Source organism: Anarhichas minor, unplaced genomic scaffold (assembly GCF_050575085.1).
Source record: "Anarhichas minor isolate MPS153535 unplaced genomic scaffold, ASM5057508v1 ptg000043l, whole genome shotgun sequence".
In the NCBI taxonomy this organism is placed as follows: Eukaryota; Metazoa; Chordata; class Actinopteri; order Perciformes; family Anarhichadidae; genus Anarhichas; species Anarhichas minor.
This window is the reverse complement of record NW_027466489.1, coordinates 5,499,973-5,521,987: the sequence shown is the minus strand read 5'-3', so window position 1 is coordinate 5,521,987 and position 22,015 is coordinate 5,499,973. Positions and strand designations below refer to the sequence as shown.

At 42.3% G+C, this 22,015-nt stretch overlaps 2 protein-coding genes across 2 annotated transcripts; both read left to right on the top strand.

Moving 5' to 3' along the window:
* The first annotated feature begins 971 nt into the window (after window positions 1-971).
* LOC142970749 (uncharacterized) lies at window positions 972-13,176 on the top strand. The gene is made up of 9 exons (XM_076111170.1): window positions 972-1,118; window positions 2,123-2,178; window positions 3,028-3,128; window positions 3,213-3,229; window positions 3,890-3,934; window positions 5,719-5,747; window positions 8,548-8,643; window positions 8,857-8,917; window positions 13,087-13,176. The coding sequence occupies exons 1-9, from the start codon at window positions 972-974 to the stop codon at window positions 13,174-13,176; spliced, it is 642 nt and encodes a 213-aa protein (XP_075967285.1).
* Window positions 13,177-19,114: 5,938 nt separating this feature from the next.
* Window positions 19,115-21,627, top strand: LOC142970748 (mucin-3A). Its single transcript, XM_076111169.1, has 9 exons — window positions 19,115-19,181; window positions 19,506-19,633; window positions 19,877-19,941; window positions 20,044-20,246; window positions 20,386-20,551; window positions 20,662-20,826; window positions 20,946-21,016; window positions 21,115-21,176; window positions 21,331-21,627. The coding sequence occupies exons 1-9, from the start codon at window positions 19,115-19,117 to the stop codon at window positions 21,370-21,372; spliced, it is 969 nt and encodes a 322-aa protein (XP_075967284.1). The 3' UTR covers window positions 21,373-21,627.
* Window positions 21,628-22,015: the final 388 nt, after the last annotated feature.

The following is a 22,015-nucleotide window of genomic DNA, read 5'->3' as shown; positions in this document are numbered from 1 at the left end:
CCACAAATACAGAGGTTTCAGCAAGTTCAATGTCTACAACCCCCCTACTGACTAGTGACTTCACTCAAACATCAACTGAACTAAAAACTGAAACAACAACAGCAGGTACCAGCACAACTCTGCATCCATTGACTAGCCCAGGAACATCTACAACAATGGTGCTTTCATCGACGGAGACACAATATACAACCGGTTTGACTGTGAGGGCAACGGGAAAAACAGGTTCAACAGAGTCAACAACAACACTCACCTCAAATGGAAGAAGCAGCACTACCAACACTGATCATTCCAAAACAACAATCAATCCCACCACAAATACAGCGGTATCAGCAAGTTCAATGTCTACAACCCCCCTACTGACTAGTGACTTCACTCAAACATCAACTGAACTAAAAACTGAAACAACAACAGCAGGTACCAGCACAACTCTGCACCCATTGACTAGCCCAGGAACATCTACAACAATGGTGCCTTCATCGACGGAGACACAATATACAACCGGTACGACTGTGAGGCCAACAGGGAAAACAGATTCAACAGTGTCAACATCAACACTCACCTCAAATGGAAGAAGCAGCACTACCAACACTGATCATTCCACAACATTAATCAATCCCACCACAAATACAGCGGTATCAGCAATTTCAATGTCTACATCCCCCCTACTGACTAGTGACTTCACTCAAACATCAACTGAACTAAAAACTGAAACAACAGCAGCTATCAGCACAACTAGGGACCCATTGACTAGCCAAGGAACATCTACAACAATGGTGCTTTCATCGACGGAGACACAATATACAACCGGTTTGACTGTGAGGGCAACGGGAAAAACAGGTTCAACAGAGTCAACAACAACACTCACCTCAAATGGAAGAAGCAGCACTACCAACACTGATCATTCCAAAACAACAATCAATCCCACCACAAATACAGCGGTATCAGCAAGTTCAATGTCTACACCCACCCTAATGACTAAAGACTTTACTCAAACATCAACTGAACAAAAACCTGAAACAACAGCAGGTACCAGCACAACTCTGCACCCATTGACTAGCCCAGGAACATCTACAACAATGGTGCCTTCATCGACGGAGACACAATATACAACCAGTACGACTGTGAGGCCAATGGGAAAAACAGGTTCAACAGAGTCAACAACAACACTCACCTCAAATGGAAGAAGCAGCACTTCCAACACTGATCATTCCACAACATTAATCAATCCCACCACAAATACAGCGGTATCAGCAATTTCAATGTCTACATCCCCCCTACTGACTAGTGACTTCACTCAAACATCAATTGAACTAAAAACTGAAACAACAGCAGCTATCAGCACAACTAGGGACCCATTGACTAGCCAAGGAACATCTACAACAATGGTGCCTTCATCGACGGAGACACAATATACAACCAGTACGACTGTGAGGCCAACGGGAAAAACAGGTTCAACAGAGTCAACATCAACACTCACCTCAAATGGAAGAAGCAGCACTACCAACACTGATCAGTCAACAACAATCAATCACACCACAAATACAGAGGTTTCAGCAAGTTCAATGTCTACAACCCCCCTACTGACTAGTGACTTCACTCAAACGTCAACTGAACTAAAAACTGAAACAACAACAGCAGGTACCAGCACAACTCTGCATCCATTGACTAGCCCAGGAACATCTACAACAATGGTGCCTTCATCGACAGAGACACAATATACAACCGGTACGACTGTGAGGCCAACGGGAAAACAGATTCAACAGAGTCAACATCAACACTCACCTCAAATGGAAGAAGCAGCACTACCAACACTGATCATTCCACAACAACAACCAATTCCACAACAATTACAGAGGTATCAATAAGTTCAATGTCGACATCCCCCCTATTGACAAGTGACTTCACTCAAACATCAACTGAACTAAAAACTGAAACAACAACAGCAGGTACCAGCACAACTCTGCATCCATTGACTAGCCCAGGAACATCTACAACAATGGTGCCTTCATCGACGGAGACACAATATACAACCGGTACGACTGTGAGGCCAACAGGGAAAACAGATTCAACAGAGTCAACATCAACACTCACCTCAAATGGAAGAAGCAGCACTACCAACACTGATCAGTCAACAACAATCAATCACACCACAAATACAGAGGTTTCAGCAAGTTCAATGTCTACAACCCCCCTACTGACTAGTGACTTCACTCAAACATCAACTGAACTAAAAACTGAAACAACAACAGCAGGTACCAGCACAACTCTGCATCCATTGACTAGCCCAGGAACATCTACAACAATGGTGCCTTCATCGACAGAGACACAATATACAACCGGTACGACTGTGAGGCCAACAGGGAAAACAGATTCAACAGAGTCAACATCAACACTCACCTCAAATGGAAGAAGCAGCACTACCAACACTGATCATTCCACAACAACAACCAATTCCACAACAATTACAGAGGTATCAATAAGTTCAATGTCGACATCCCCCCTATTGACAAGTGACTTCACTCAAACATCAACTGAACTAAAAACTGAAACAACAACAGCAGGTACCAGCACAACTCTGCATCCATTGACTAGCCCAGGAACATCTACAACAATGGTGCCTTCATCGACGGAGACACAATATACAACCGGTACGACTGTGAGGCCAACAGGGAAAACAGATTCAACAGAGTCAACATCAACACTCACCTCAAATGGAAGAAGCAGCACTACCAACACTGATCATTCCAAAACAACAATCAATCCCACCACAAATGCAGCGGTATCAGCAAGTTCAATGTCTACACCCACCCTAATGACTAAAGACTTTACTCAAACATCAACTGAACAAAAAACTGAAACAACAACAGCAGGTACCAGCACAACTCTGCATCCATTTACTAGCCCAGGAACATCTACAACAATGGTGCCTTCATCGACGGAGACAGAATATACAACCGGTACGACTGTGAGGCCAACAGGGAAAACGGATTCAACAGAGTCAACAACAACACTCACCTCAAATGGAAGAAGCAGCACTACCAACACTGATCATTCCACAACATTAATCAATCCCACCACAAATACAGCGGTATCAGCAATTTCAATGTCTACATCCCCCCTAATGACTAGTGACTTCACTCAAACATCAACTGAACTAAAAACTGAAACAACAGCAGCTATCAGCACAACTAGGGACCCATTGACTAGCCCAGGAACATCTACAACAATGGTGCCTTCATCGACGGAGACACAATATACAACCGGTACGACTGTGAGGCCAACAGGGAAAACAGATTCATCAGAGTCAACATCAACACTCACCTCAAATGGAAGAAGCAGCACTACCAACACTGATCATTCCACAACAACAACCAATTCCACAACAATTACAGAGGTAGCAATAAGTTCAATGTCGACATCCCCCCTATTGACAAGTGACTTCACTCAAACATCAACTGAACTAAAAACTGAAACAACAACAGCAGGTACCAGCACAACTCTGCATCCATTTACTAGCCCAGGAACATCTACAACAATGGTGCCTTCATCGACGGAGACACAATATACAACCGGTACGACTGTGAGGCCAACGGGAAAAACAGGTTCAACAGAGTCAACATCAACACTCACCTCAAATGGAAGAAGCAGCACTACCAACACTGATCATTCCAAAACAACAATCAATCCCACCACAAATACAGCGGTATCAGCAAGTTCAATGTCTACACCCACCCTACTGACTAGTGACTTCACTCAAACATCAACTGAACTAAAACCTGAAACAACAGCAGCTATCAGCACAACTAGGGACCCATTGACTAGCCCAGGAACATCTACAACAATGGTGCCTTCATCGACGGAGACACAATATACAACCGGTACGACTGTGAGGCCAACAGGGAAAACAGATTCATCAGAGTCAACATCAACACTCACCTCAAATGGAAGAAGCAGCACTACCAACACTGATCAGTCAACAACAATCAATCACACCACAAATACAGAGGTTTCAGCAAGTTCAATGTCTACAACCCCCCTACTGACTAGTGACTTCACTCAAACATCAACTGAACTAAAAACTGAAACAACAACAGCAGGTACCAGCACAACTCTGCATCCATTTACTAGCCCAGGAACATCTACAACAATGGTGCCTTCATCGACGGAGACACAATATATAACCGGTACGACTGTGAGGCCAACAGGGAAAACGGATTCAACAGAGTCAACAACAACACTCACCTCAAATGGAAGAAGCAGCACTACCAACACTGATCATTCCACAACATTAATCAATCCCACCACAAATACAGCGGTATCAGCAATTTCAATGTCTACATCCCCCCTACTGACTAGTGACTTCACTCAAACATCAACTGAACTAAAAACTGAAACAACAGCAGCTATCAGCACAACTAGGGACCCATTGACTAGCCAAGGAACATCTACAACAATGGTGCTTTCATCGACGGAGACACAATATACAACCGGTTTGACTGTGAGGGCAACGGGAAAAACAGGTTCAACAGAGTCAACAACAACACTCACCTCATATGGAAGAAGCAGCATTACCAACACTGATCATTCCACAACAACAACCAATTCCACAACAATTACAGAGGTATCAATAAGTTCAATGTCTACATCCCCCCTACTGATTAGTGACTTCACTCAAACATCAACTGAACTAAAAACTGAAACAACAACAGCAGGTACCAGCACAACTCTGCATCCATTGACTAGCCCAGGAACATCTACAACAATGGTGCCTTCATCGACAGAGACACAATATACAACCAGTACAACTGTGAGGCCAACGGGAAAAACAGGTTCAACAGAGTCAACATCAACACTCACCTCAAATGGAAGAAGCAGCACTACCAACACTGATCATTCCAAAACAACAATCAATCCCACCACAAATACAGCGGTATCAGCAAGTTCAATGTCTACACCCACCCTAATGACTAAAGACTTTACTCAAACATCAACTGAACAAAAACCTGAAACAACAGCAGGTACCAGCACAACTCTGCACCCATTGACTAGCCCAGGAACATCTACAACAATGGTGCCTTCATCGACGGAGACACAATATACAACCAGTACGACTGTGAGGCCAACGGGAAAAACAGGTTCAACAGAGTCAACATCAACACTCACCTCAAATGGAAGAAGCAGCACTACCAACACTGATCAGTCAACAACAATCAATCACACCACAAATACAGAGGTTTCAGCAAGTTCAATGTCTACAACCCCCCTACTGACTAGTGACTTCACTCAAACATCAACTGAACTAAAAACTGAAACAACAACAGCAGGTACCAGCACAACTCTGCATCCATTGACTAGCCCAGGAACATCTACAACAATGGTGCCTTCATCGACGGAGACACAATATACAACCGGTACGACTGTGAGGCCAACAGGGAAAACAGATTCAACAGAGTCAACATCAACACTCACCTCAAATGGAAGAAGCAGCACTACCAACACTGATCATTCCAAAACAACAATCAATCCCACCACAAATACAGCGGTATCAGCAAGTTCAATGTCTACACCCACCCTAATGACTAAAGACTTTACTCAAACATCAACTGAACAAAAACCTGAAACAACAGCAGGTACCAGCACAACTCTGCACCCATTGACTAGCCCAGGAACATCTACAACAATGGTGCCTTCATCGACGGAGACACAATATACAACCAGTACGACTGTGAGGCCAACGGGAAAAACAGGTTCAACAGAGTCAACAACAACACTCACCTCATATGGAAGAAGCAGCATTACCAACACTGATCATTCCACAACAACAACCAATTCCACAACAATTACAGAGGTATCAATAAGTTCAATGTCTACATCCCCCCTACTGACTAGTGACTTCACTCAAACATCAACTGAACTAAAAACTGAAACAACAACAGCAGGTACCAGCACAACTCTGCATCCATTGACTAGCCCAGGAACATCTACAACAATGGTGCCTTCATCGACAGAGACACAATATACAACCAGTACAACTGTGAGGCCAACGGGAAAAACAGGTTCAACAGAGTCAACATCAACACTCACCTCAAATGGAAGAAGCAGCACTACCAACACTGATCAGTCAACAACAATCAATCACACCACAAATACAGAGGTTTCAGCAAGTTCAATGTCTACAACCCCCCTACTGACTAGTGACTTCACTCAAACATCAACTGAACTAAAAACTGAAACAACAACAGCAGGTACCAGCACAACTCTGCATCCATTGACTAGCCCAGGAACATCTACAACAATGGTGCCTTCATCGACGGAGACACAATATACAACCGGTACGACTGTGAGGCCAACAGGGAAAACAGATTCAACAGAGTCAACATCAACACTCACCTCAAATGGAAGAAGCAGCACTACCAACACTGATCATTCCAAAACAACAATCAATCCCACCACAAATACAGCGGTATCAGCAAGTTCAATGTCTACACCCACCCTAATGACTAAAGACTTTACTCAAACATCAACTGAACAAAAACCTGAAACAACAGCAGGTACCAGCACAACTCTGCACCCATTGACTAGCCCAGGAACATCTACAACAATGGTGCCTTCATCGACGGAGACACAATATACAACCAGTACGACTGTGAGGCCAACGGGAAAAACAGGTTCAACAGAGTCAACATCAACACTCACCTCAAATGGAAGAAGCAGCACTACCAACACTGATCATTCCACAACAACAACCAATTCCACAACAATTACAGAGGTATCAATAAGTTCAATGTCGACATCCCCCCTATTGACAAGTGACTTCACTCAAACATCAACTGAACTAAAAACTGAAACAACAACAGCAGGTACCAGCACAACTCTGCATCCATTTACTAGCCCAGGAACATCTACAACAATGGTGCCTTCATCGACGGAGACAGAATATACAACCGGTACGACTGTGAGGTCAACAGGGAAAACGGATTCAACAGAGTCAACAACAACACTCACCTCAAATGGAAGAAGCAGCACTACCAACACTGATCATTCCACAACATTAATCAATCCCACCACAAATACAGCGGTATCAGCAATTTCAATGTCTACATCCCCCCTACTGACTAGTGACTTCACTCAAACATCAACTGAACTAAAACCTGAAACAACAGCAGCTATCAGCACAACTAGGGACCCATTGACTAGCCCAGGAACATCTACAACAATGGTGCCTTCATCGACGGAGACACAATATACAACCGGTACGACTGTGAGGCCAACAGGGAAAACAGATTCATCAGAGTCAACATCAACACTCACCTCAAATGGAAGAAGCAGCACTACCAACACTGATCATTCCACAACAACAACCAATTCCACAACAATTACAGAGGTATCAATAAGTTCAATGTCGACATCCCTCCTATTGACAAGCGACTTCACTCAAACATCAACTGAACTAAAAACTGAAACAACAGCAGCTATCAGCACAACTAGGGACCCATTGACTAGCCAAGGAACATCTACAACAATGGTGCTTTCATCGACGGAGACACAATATACAACCGGTTTGACTGTGAGGGCAACGGGAAAAACAGGTTCAACAGAGTCAACAACAACACTCACCTCAAATGGAAGAAGCAGCACTACCAACACTGATCATTCCAAAACAACAATCAATCCCACCACAAATACAGCGGTATCAGCAAGTTCAATGTCTACACCCACCCTAATGACTAAAGACTTTACTCAAACATCAACTGAACAAAAACCTGAAACAACAGCAGGTACCAGCACAACTCTGCACCCATTGACTAGCCCAGGAACATCTACAACAATGGTGCCTTCATCGACGGAGACACAATATACAACCAGTACGACTGTGAGGCCAATGGGAAAAACAGGTTCAACAGAGTCAACAACAACACTCACCTCAAATGGAAGAAGCAGCACTACCAACACTGATCATTCCACAACATTAATCAATCCCACCACAAATACAGCGGTATCAGCAATTTCAATGTCTACATCCCCCCTACTGACTAGTGACTTCACTCAAACATCAACTGAACTAAAAACTGAAACAACAGCAGCTATCAGCACAACTAGGGACCCATTGACTAGCCAAGGAACATCTACAACAATGGTGCCTTCATCGATGGAGACACAATATACAACCAGTACGACTGTGAGGCCAATGGGAAAAACAGGTTCAACAGAGTCAACATCAACACTCACCTCAAATGGAAGAAGCAGCACTACCAACACTGATCAGTCAACAACAATCAATCACACCACAAATACAGCGGTATCAGCAAGTTCAATGTCTACACCCACCCTAATGACAAAAGACTTCACTCAAACATCAACTGAACTAAAAACTGAAACAACAACAGCAGGTACCAGCACAACTCTGCACCCATTGACTAGCCCAGGAACATCTACAACAATGGTGCCTTCATCGACGGAGACACAATATACAACCGGTACGACTGTGAGGCCAACAGGGAAAACGGATTCAACAGAGTCAACAACAACACTCACCTTAAATGGAAGAAGCAGCACTACCAACACTGATCATTCCACAACATTAATCAATCCCACCACAAATACAGCGGTATCAGCAAGTTCAATGTCTACACCCACCCTAATGACTAAAGACTTTACTCAAACATCAACTGAACTAAAAACTGAAACAACAACAGCAGGTACCAGCACAACTCTGCATCCATTGACTAGCCCAGGAACATCTACAACAATGGTGCCTTCATCGACAGAGACACAATATACAACCGGTACGACTGTGAGGCCAACAGGGAAAACAGATTCAACAGAGTCAACATCAACACTCACCTCAAATGGAAGAAGCAGCACTACCAGCACTGATCATTCCACAACAACAACCAATTCCACAACAATTACAGAGGTATCAATAAGTTCAATGTCGACATCCCCCCTATTAACAAGTGACTTCACTCAAACATCAACTGAACTAAAAACTGAAACAACAACAGCAGGTACCAGCACAACTCTGCATCCATTGACTAGCCCAGGAACATCTACAACAATGATGCCTTCATCGACGGAGACACAATATACAACCGGTACGACTGTGAGGCCAACAGGGAAAACAGATTCAACAGAGTCAACATCAACACTCACCTCAAATGGAAGAAGCAGCACTACCAACACTGATCATTCCAAAACAACAATCAATCCCACCACAAATACAGCGGTATCAGCAAGTTCAATGTCTACACCCACCCTAATGACTAAAGACTTTACTCAAACATCAACTGAACAAAAACCTGAAACAACAGCAGGTACCAGCACAACTCTGCACCCATTGACTAGCCCAGGAACATCTACAACAATGGTGTCTTCATCGACGGAGACACAATATACAACCAGTACGACTGTGAGGCCAACGGGAAAAACAGGTTCAACAGAGTCAACATCAACACTCACCTCAAATGGAAGAAGCAGCACTACCAACATTGATCAGTCAACAACAATCAATCACACCACAAATACAGAGGTTTCAGCAAGTTCAATGTCTACAACCCCCCTACTGACTAGTGACTTCACTCAAACATCAACTGAACTAAAAACTGAAACAACAACAGCAGGTACCAGCACAACTCTGCACCCATTGACTAGCCCAGGAACATCTACAACAATGGTGCCTTCATCGACGGAGACACAATATACAACCGGTACGACTGTGAGGCCAACAGGGAAAACGGATTCAACAGAGTCAACAACAACACTCACCTTAAATGGAAGAAGCAGCACTACCAACACTGATCATTCCACAACATTAATCAATCCCACCACAAATACAGCGGTATCAGCAAGTTCAATGTCTACACCCACCCTAATGACTAAAGACTTTACTCAAACATCAACTGAACTAAAAACTGAAACAACAACAGCAGGTACCAGCACAACTCTGCATCCATTGACTAGCCCAGGAACATCTACAACAATGGTGCCTTCATCGACGGAGACACAATATACAACCGGTACGATTGTGAGGCCAACAGGGAAAACAGATTCAACAGAGTCAACATCAACACTCACCTCAAATGGAAGAAGCAGCACTACCAACACTGATCATTCCACAACAACAACCAATTCCACAACAATTACAGAGGTAGCAATAAGTTCAATGTCGACATCCCCCCTATTGACAAGTGACTTCACTCAAACATCAACTGAACTAAAAACTGAAACAACAACAGCAGGTACCAGCACAACTCTGCATCCATTGACTAGCCCAGGAACATCTACAACAATGGTGCCTTCATCGACGGAGACACAATATACAACCAGTACGACTGTGAGGCCAATGGGAAAAACAGGTTCAACAGAGTCAACAACAACACTCACCTCAAGTGGAAGAAGCAGCACTACCAACACTGATCATTCCAAAACAACAATCAATCCCACCACAAATACAGCGGTATCAGCAAGTTCAATGTCTACACCCACCCTAATGACTAAAGACTTTACTCAAACATCAACTGAACAAAAACCTGAAACAACAGCAGGTACCAGCACAACTCTGCATCCATTGACTAGCCCAGGAACATCTACAACAATGGTGCCTTCATCGACGGAGACACAATATACAACCGGTACGATTGTGAGGCCAACAGGGAAAACAGATTCAACAGAGTCAACATCAACACTCACCTCAAATGGAAGAAGCAGCACTACCAACACTGATCATTCCACAACAACAACCAATTCCACAACAATTACAGAGGTAGCAATAAGTTCAATGTCGACATCCCCCCTATTGACAAGTGACTTCACTCAAACATCAACTGAACTAAAAACTGAAACAACAACAGCAGGTACCAGCACAACTCTGCATCCATTTACTAGCCCAGGAACATCTACAACAATGGTGCCTTCATCGACGGAGAAACAATATACAACCGGTACGACTGTGAGGCCAACGGGAAAAACAGGTTCAACAGAGTCAACATCAACACTCACCTTAAATGGAAGAAGCAGCACTACCAACACTGATCAGTCAACAACAATCAATCACACCACAAATACAGAGGTTTCAGCAAGTTCAATGTCTACAACCCCCCTACTGACTAGTGACTTCACTCAAACATCAACTGAACTAAAAACTGAAACAACAACAGCAGGTACCAGCACAACTCTGCATCCATTGACTAGCCCAGGAACATCTACAACAATGGTGCCTTCATCGACAGAGACACAATATACAACCGGTACGACTGTGAGGCCAACAGGGAAAACAGATTCAACAGAGTCAACATCAACACTCACCTCAAATGGAAGAAGCAGCACTACCAACACTGATCAGTCAACAACAATCAATCACACCACAAATACAGAGGTTTCAGCAAGTTCAATGTCTACAACCCCCCTACTGACTAGTGACTTCACTCAAACATCAACTGAACTAAAAACTGAAACAACAACAGCAGGTACCAGCACAACTCTGCACCCATTGACTAGCCCAGGAACATCTACAACAATGGTGCCTTCATCGATGGAGACACAATATACAACCAGTACGACTGTGAGGCCAACGGGAAAAACAGGTTCAACAGAGTCAACATCAACACTCACCTCAAATGGAAGAAGCAGCACTACCAACACTGATCAGTCAACAACAATCAATCACACCACAAATACAGCGGTATCAGCAAGTTCAATGTCTACACCCACCCTAATGACAAAAGACTTTACTCAAACATCAACTGAACAAAAACCTGAAACAACAGCAGGTACCAGCACAACTCTGCACCCATTAACTAGCCCAGGAACATCTACAACAATGGTGCCTTCATCGACAGAGACACAATATACAACCGGTACGACTGTGAGGCCAACAGGGAAAACAGATTCAACAGAGTCAACATCAACACTCACCTCAAATGGAAGAAGCAGCACTACCAACACTGATCAGTCAACAACAATCAATCACACCACAAATACAGCGGTATCAGCAAGTTCAATGTCTACACCCACCCTAATGACAAAAGACTTTACTCAAACATCAACTGAACAAAAACCTGAAACAACAGCAGGTACCAGCACAACTCTGCACCCATTAACTAGCCCAGGAACATCTACAACAATGGTGCCTTCATCGACAGAGACACAATATACAACCGGTACGACTGTGAGGCCAACAGGGAAAACAGATTCAACAGAGTCAACATCAACACTCACCTCAAATTTAAGAAGCAGCACTACCAACACTGATCATTCCACAACAACAACCAATTCCACAACAATTACAGAGGTATCAATAAGTTCAATGTCGACATCCCCCCTATTAACAAGTGACTTCACTCAAACATCAACTGAACTAAAAACTGAAACAACAACAGCAGGTACCAGCACAACTCTGCATCCATTGACTAGCCCAGGAACATCTACAACAATGGTGCCTTCATCGACGGAGACACAATATACAACCGGTACGACTGTGAGGCCAACAGGGAAAACAGATTCAACAGAGTCAACATCAACACTCACCTCAAATGGAAGAAGCAGCACTACCAACACTGATCATTCCACAACATTAATCAATCCCACCACAAATACAGCGGTATCAGCAAGTTCAATGTCTACACCCACCCTAATGACTAAAGACTTTACTCAAACATCAACTGAACTAAAAACTGAAACAACAACAGCAGGTACCAGCACAACTCTGCATCCATTGACTAGCCCAGGAACATCTACAACAATGGTGCCTTCATCGACGGAGACACAATATACAACCGGTACGATTGTGAGGCCAACAGGGAAAACAGATTCAACAGAGTCAACATCAACACTCACCTCAAATGGAAGAAGCAGCACTACCAACACTGATCATTCCACAACAACAACCAATTCCACAACAATTACAGAGGTAGCAATAAGTTCAATGTCGACATCCCCCCTATTGACAAGTGACTTCACTCAAACATCAACTGAACTAAAAACTGAAACAACAACAGCAGGTACCAGCACAACTCTGCATCCATTGACTAGCCCAGGAACATCTACAACAATGGTGCCTTCATCGACGGAGACACAATATACAACCAGTACGACTGTGAGGCCAATGGGAAAAACAGGTTCAACAGAGTCAACAACAACACTCACCTCAAGTGGAAGAAGCAGCTCTACCAACACTGATCATTCCAAAACAACAATCAATCCCACCACAAATACAGCGGTATCAGCAAGTTCAATGTCTACACCCACCCTAATGACTAAAGACTTTACTCAAACATCAACTGAACAAAAACCTGAAACAACAGCAGGTACCAGCACAACTCTGCATCCATTGACTAGCCCAGGAACATCTACAACAATGGTGCCTTCATCGACGGAGACACAATATACAACCGGTACGATTGTGAGGCCAACAGGGAAAACAGATTCAACAGAGTCAACATCAACACTCACCTCAAATGGAAGAAGCAGCACTACCAACACTGATCATTCCACAACAACAACCAATTCCACAACAATTACAGAGGTAGCAATAAGTTCAATGTCGACATCCCCCCTATTGACAAGTGACTTCACTCAAACATCAACTGAACTAAAAACTGAAACAACAACAGCAGGTACCAGCACAACTCTGCATCCATTTACTAGCCCAGGAACATCTACAACAATGGTGCCTTCATCGACGGAGAAACAATATACAACCGGTACGACTGTGAGGCCAACGGGAAAAACAGGTTCAACAGAGTCAACATCAACACTCACCTCAAATGGAAGAAGCAGCACTACCAACACTGATCAGTCAACAACAATCAATCACACCACAAATACAGAGGTTTCAGCAAGTTCAATGTCTACAACCCCCCTACTGACTAGTGACTTCACTCAAACATCAACTGAACTAAAAACTGAAACAACAACAGCAGGTACCAGCACAACTCTGCATCCATTGACTAGCCCAGGAACATCTACAACAATGGTGCCTTCATCGACAGAGACACAATATACAACCGGTACGACTGTGAGGCCAACAGGGAAAACAGATTCAACAGAGTCAACATCAACACTCACCTCAAATGGAAGAAGCAGCACTACCAACACTGATCAGTCAACAACAATCAATCACACCACAAATACAGAGGTTTCAGCAAGTTCAATGTCTACAACCCCCCTACTGACTAGTGACTTCACTCAAACATCAACTGAACTAAAAACTGAAACAACAACAGCAGGTACCAGCACAACTCTGCACCCATTGACTAGCCCAGGAACATCTACAACAATGGTGCCTTCATCGATGGAGACACAATATACAACCAGTACGACTGTGAGGCCAACGGGAAAAACAGGTTCAACAGAGTCAACATCAACACTCACCTCAAATGGAAGAAGCAGCACTACCAACACTGATCAGTCAACAACAATCAATCACACCACAAATACAGCGGTATCAGCAAGTTCAATGTCTACACCCACCCTAATGACAAAAGACTTTACTCAAACATCAACTGAACAAAAACCTGAAACAACAGCAGGTACCAGCACAACTCTGCACCCATTAACTAGCCCAGGAACATCTACAACAATGGTGCCTTCATCGACAGAGACACAATATACAACCGGTACGACTGTGAGGCCAACAGGGAAAACAGATTCAACAGAGTCAACATCAACACTCACCTCAAATGGAAGAAGCAGCACTACCAACACTGATCAGTCAACAACAATCAATCACACCACAAATACAGCGGTATCAGCAAGTTCAATGTCTACACCCACCCTAATGACAAAAGACTTTACTCAAACATCAACTGAACAAAAACCTGAAACAACAGCAGGTACCAGCACAACTCTGCACCCATTAACTAGCCCAGGAACATCTACAACAATGGTGCCTTCATCGACAGAGACACAATATACAACCGGTACGACTGTGAGGCCAACAGGGAAAACAGATTCAACAGAGTCAACATCAACACTCACCTCAAATTTAAGAAGCAGCACTACCAACACTGATCATTCCACAACAACAACCAATTCCACAACAATTACAGAGGTATCAATAAGTTCAATGTCGACATCCCCCCTATTAACAAGTGACTTCACTCAAACATCAACTGAACTAAAAACTGAAACAACAACAGCAGGTACCAGCACAACTCTGCATCCATTGACTAGCCCAGGAACATCTACAACAATGGTGCCTTCATCGACGGAGACACAATATACAACCGGTACGACTGTGAGGCCAACAGGGAAAACAGATTCAACAGAGTCAACATCAACACTCACCTCAAATGGAAGAAGCAGCACTACCAACACTGATCAGTCAACAACAATCAATCCCAACACAAATACAGCGGTATCAGCAAGTTCAATGTCTACACCCACCCTAATGACTAAAGACTTTACTCAAACATCAACTGAACAAAAACCTGAAACAACAGCAGGTACCAGCACAACTCTGCACCCATTGACTAGCCCAGGAACATCTACAACAATGGTGTCTTCATCGACGGAGACACAATATACAACCAGTACGACTGTGAGGCCAACGGGAAAAACAGGTTCAACAGAGTCAACATCAACACTCACCTCAAATGGAAGAAGCAGCACTACCAACACTGATCAGTCAACAACAATCAATCACACCACAAATACAGAGGTTTCAGCAAGTTCAATGTCTACAACCCCCCTACTGACTAGTGACTTCACTCAAACATCAACTGAACTAAAAACTGAAACAACAACAGCAGGTACCAGCACAACTCTGCATCCATTGACTAGCCCAGGAACATCTACAACAATGGTGCCTTCATCGACAGAGACACAATATACAACCGGTACGACTGTGAGGCCAATAGGGAAAACAGATTCAACAGAGTCAACATCAACACTCACCTCAAATGGAAGAAGCAGCACTACCAACACTGATCATTCCACAACAACAACCAATTCCACAACAATTACAGAGGTAGCAATAAGTTCAATGTCGACATCCCCCCTATTGACAAGTGACTTCACTCAAACATCAACTGAACTAAAAACTGAAACAACAACAGCAGGTACCAGCACAACTCTGCATCCATTTACTAGCCCAGGAACATCTACAACAATGGTGCCTTCATCGACGGAGAAACAATATACAACCGGTACGACTGTGAGGCCAACGGGAAAAACAGGTTCAACAGAGTCAACATCAACACTCACCTCAAATGGAAGAAGCAGCACTACCAACACTGATCAGTCAACAACAATCAATCACACCACAAATACAGAGGTTTCAGCAAGTTCAATGTCTACAACCCCCCTACTGACTAGTGACTTCACTCAAACATCAACTGAACTAAAAACTGAAACAACAACAGCAGGTACCAGCACAACTCTGCATCCATTGACTAGCCCAGGAACATCTACAACAATGGTGCCTTCATCGACAGAGACACAATATACAACCGGTACGACTGTGAGGCCAACAGGGAAAACAGATTCAACAGAGTCAACATCAACACTCACCTCAAATGGAAGAAGCAGCACTACCAACACTGATCAGTCAACAACAATCAATCACACCACAAATACAGAGGTTTCAGCAAGTTCAATGTCTACAACCCCCCTACTGACTAGTGACTTCACTCAAACATCAACTGAACTAAAAACTGAAACAACAACAGCAGGTACCAGCACAACTCTGCACCCATTGACTAGCCCAGGAACATCTACAACAATGGTGCCTTCATCGACAGAGACACAATATACAACCGGTACGACTGTGAGGCCAACAGGGAAAACAGATTCAACAGAGTCAACATCAACACTCACCTCAAATGGAAGAAGCAGCACTACCAACACTGATCAGTCAACAACAATCAATCACACCACAAATACAGCGGTATCAGCAAGTTCAATGTCTACACCCACCCTAATGACAAAAGACTTTACTCAAACATCAACTGAACAAAAACCTGAAACAACAGCAGGTACCAGCACAACTCTGCACCCATTAACTAGCCCAGGAACATCTACAACAATGGTGCCTTCATCGACAGAGACACAATATACAACCGGTACGACTGTGAGGCCAACAGGGAAAACAGATTCAACAGAGTCAACATCAACACTCACCTCAAATTTAAGAAGCAGCACTACCAACACTGATCATTCCACAACAACAACCAATTCCACAACAATTACAGAGGTATCAATAAGTTCAATGTCGACATCCCCCCTATTAACAAGTGACTTCACTCAAACATCAACTGAACTAAAAACTGAAACAACAACAGCAGGTACCAGCACAACTCTGCATCCATTGACTAGCCCAGGAACATCTACAACAATGGTGCCTTCATCGACGGAGACACAATATACAACCGGTACGACTGTGAGGCCAACAGGGAAAACAGATTCAACAGAGTCAACATCAACACTCACCTCAAATGGAAGAAGCAGCACTACCAACACTGATCAGTCAACAACAATCAATCCCAACACAAATACAGCGGTATCAGCAAGTTCAATGTCTACACCCACCCTAATGACTAAAGACTTTACTCAAACATCAACTGAACAAAAACCTGAAACAACAGCAGGTACCAGCACAACTCTGCACCCATTGACTAGCCCAGGAACATCTACAACAATGGTGTCTTCATCGACGGAGACACAATATACAACCAGTACGACTGTGAGGCCAACGGGAAAAACAGGTTCAACAGAGTCAACATCAACACTCACCTCAAATGGAAGAAGCAGCACTACCAACACTGATCAGTCAACAACAATCAATCACACCACAAATACAGAGGTTTCAGCAAGTTCAATGTCTACAACCCCCCTACTGACTAGTGACTTCACTCAAACATCAACTGAACTAAAAACTGAAACAACAACAGCAGGTACCAGCACAACTCTGCATCCATTGACTAGCCCAGGAACATCTACAACAATGGTGCCTTCATCGACAGAGACACAATATACAACCGGTACGACTGTGAGGCCAATAGGGAAAACAGATTCAACAGAGTCAACATCAACACTCACCTCAAATGGAAGAAGCAGCACTACCAACACTGATCATTCCACAACAACAACCAATTCCACAACAATTACAGAGGTAGCAATAAGTTCAATGTCGACATCCCCCCTATTGACAAGTGACTTCACTCAAACATCAACTGAACTAAAAACTGAAACAACAACAGCAGGTACCAGCACAACTCTGCATCCATTTACTAGCCCAGGAACATCTACAACAATGGTGCCTTCATCGACGGAGAAACAATATACAACCGGTACGACTGTGAGGCCAACGGGAAAAACAGGTTCAACAGAGTCAACATCAACACTCACCTCAAATGGAAGAAGCAGCACTACCAACACTGATCAGTCAACAACAATCAATCACACCACAAATACAGAGGTTTCAGCAAGTTCAATGTCTACAACCCCCCTACTGACTAGTGACTTCACTCAAACATCAACTGAACTAAAAACTGAAACAACAGCAGCTATCAGCACAACTAGTGACCCATCGACTAGCCAAGGAACATCTACAACAATGGTGCTTTCATCGCCAGAGCATCAATTTACAACCATTACGACTCTGAGGCCAACAAGGATAACAGATTCAACTGTGTCAACAACAATCAATCCCACCACATATAAAGAGGTATCAGCAAGTTCAATGTCTACATCTCCCCTACTGACTACTGACTTCACTCAAACATCAACTGAACAAAAACCTGAAACAACACCAGCAGGTACCAGCACAACTCTGCATCCATTGACTAGCCCAGGAACAACTACAACAATGGTGTCTTCATCGACGGAGACACAATATACAACCGGTACGACTGTGATGCCAACAGGGAAAACGGATTCAACAGAGTCAACATCAACACTCACCTCAAATGGAAGAAGCAGCACTACCAACACTGATCATTCCACAGCAACAATCAATCCCACCACAAATACAGCGGTATCGGCAAGTTCAATGTCTACATCCCCCCTAATGACTAAAGACTTTACTCAAACATCAACTGAACAAAAACCTGAAACAACAACAGCAGTTACCAGCACAACTCTGACCCCATTGACTAGACAGAAAAAATCTACAACAATGGTGCCTTCGTCGCCAGAGCAACAATTTACAACTCCTCAGTGTGAGGACTGTCACTGTGTCAGGGGTAGCTGTAAATTCAACCAGACACTTGGAATATGTCACTGCCACTGTCAAGCGTCTTTCTTCGGAGACATATGTTCTTTTGGAATTAATGGCATCCCTGCACGTGTCGGTGAGGTTAATCATATTCAATTATAGTTCTTTAAAACATTAAATAGATTTCAGAAAATAATGAATGCAGCTAAATTATAGGATTTCAGGAGTATGTCAACATTAAATGTGTCTGATACTGGCATTTGTATTTCTTACCACAGTTTTGTAAAATGTTATTAGAACATCTATTATGATTTTGCAATGTCAATTTTATGGCTGTCATCTTCTTTTGCAGATACCGGAGCAATACCAACTCGAAAAGCAAATCTTACTTTGGAAATCGTCAACATACATTTTTTGCCGGCTTTCAATAATCTAAACTCACCTCAATCATTAGAATTCATCACAACATTAGAGCGGGAGGTATATACATTTTTTTAATTATGGTTGCATGACTTTATGATAGTAGTCTTCTGTATTTATTAGCCTTTATTCATGTCTTATACCTTATTACTTATTTACTAGACAATAATTGCAGTAACTGATACTATATAAAGATATTTTGTTTATCATTTATTTTTTGCTCTATGCTGTTTTTATGTTAATAATCACAGAATTGTATTTATAGCTTTACCGTGCTATAGTGACATCTGTTCTGTGTTGCAGCTTGAAGCCTTATGCAAAGAAGCAGATCCACAAACCTTTAAAAAAGTACAAGTCATCAAATTAACGTACGTTTTTCATGAACTTTACTCATACAGTTATTTTAATTATTCTTTAATCAAGCACAAGCTGTTTTCTTTTGGTAATATCTTTCTATTTTTCTACTGTAGACAAGGAAGTGTTGTTGCAGAGAGCGTGGTGGAGTACATCTATCCAAACAATGAAACTCAAATCCAGTTTGTCAACACTCAGCTTGATGGTGTGTTGATAGATATCTTGAATAACACAAGTAATCTCAATAAGATTTCTCAGGCCTTTAACAATTCAGAAGTCCAGTTAAATGGTCTCACCTTTCAGACACCTGAGATTACAAGTAAGTGTACTCTGTCAGTTCTAAACATTTTACTTATTGCTGCTTTGCACAGTCACTGTTTCGTGCATGTCATCATTTCTATATTTGCATTATGATACTTGTACAAAATGCTGAATACATATTTTTTTTTATCAATCAGATATCACAGATCTGGAGCATTATGTAAACTGCTCACAGTTTGCTAATTATACTGCCGACATTGTAAGTGGTCAATGGCAGTGTGCTGGACCTTGCAAAACAAACCCTGACTACTGTCATCAACATGGAGAATGTCACAATGACATTAAGAAAGGGCCAACATGTAGGTAAGCAAAAAACTCTGTGTTCATCTTATCTAATAGCAAGAAGTTTAAATATGTCTTTCATTTTAGCTCATAATGTTAATCTTATTAATATAATTCACCCTTCAATCCAGGTGCTACAAGTCTAGCCTTGAGCAGTTTTATGGCCCACAGTGTGACCTCTTCCGTCGGGGTCCAGGTTTCTACGGTGCACTGTTTGGATCATTGACAGCAGCACTCTTGCTCTTGATTATCATTGTCATTGCTATCATCGTCAAAAAGAAACATATGGGCATTTGGTGAGTTATGATGCCTAAAATGCATCTTCCTTTACAGTAATATGCAAATTAAGTTATCTGTAATTGTAAAGTTACAAACATTGCCATGTGAAACTAATGAAACTGTCTCTCTATATTAGGAAAATAGACAACTCCTATCACAGAAGACTGTCTGCTTTTGAGGAAGATTTCTTTGACTTCTCTGTTACAGGTGCATCCTGATCTCTTTTTTTAGTAATCACAGATTTTTGGGGATTTTTTTAATTTCAACGATTTCACAGTGTCAATAACATCAATTATTTTCCCCAGGAGATCACAACTTGGGATTTGCAGCCTCTTCCACATCAATCAATTTTGACAACCAAATGCAGGTATTGTTGTATATCTTGTGTACTATTCTAAATCATGGGATTTACTACTATGTACTATGACAGTACTATGGAAATATTCCTGCGTACAAGGATAGATAAATGATTGTAGTTAAAATGTTGATATTAAAATGTGATCATTCTTGTGTCTTTCCAGGTCACAACAAAACGTCCAGAGGTTTGGAACATCAACCCATGAAGGCCGCAACTTTCTGTTTTAATTACAATAGCTTTCCATGCTTACAGATCGGTATAAGCGAACGACTTTACATTTAACATGATATTCTATACTAGTGATTTGTTGTTGTGATTTTTATGATTGTATTTATATTTGTTGTAGTTTACTGTTGCCTCTTGTGTCCATATATAAAAATGAACATGTCACTTTAGATTCCAGTTAATTCACACCACACTACATCAAATTGTTTTTGCCAGGATTTGTTTTAGTGTTTTAAATGTTGATTTGTTGTCAATGAGCAATGCTGCCGTGAAGTATTGAGAAACAAAAGGTAAAAATGTAACATTTAATAAATATTTAATCTTCCTGAAACTGGTTGTTGGGGTTGTTTCAGCACTATTATCGTCCGTAAAATGCGTTTTTGCTGCAAGCATTGCACTGTACGTCTACATTTACGAAGAATGCACAAACTAATTTAAAATATGTAGAAAATGCTCTCAATTCAGAGAGGTTCTACATGTAATTATGACCAGGAGTAACATAGTTAGAATAAAATCATATTTAAATAATTTCAAGTAAGCTTAGATGAATGTAGTTCTCATCAGCGTTGACATGGGGTTTGGAGCAAATTGATTTTGAGATCTCAGTGTTTTTGGTGTTATGC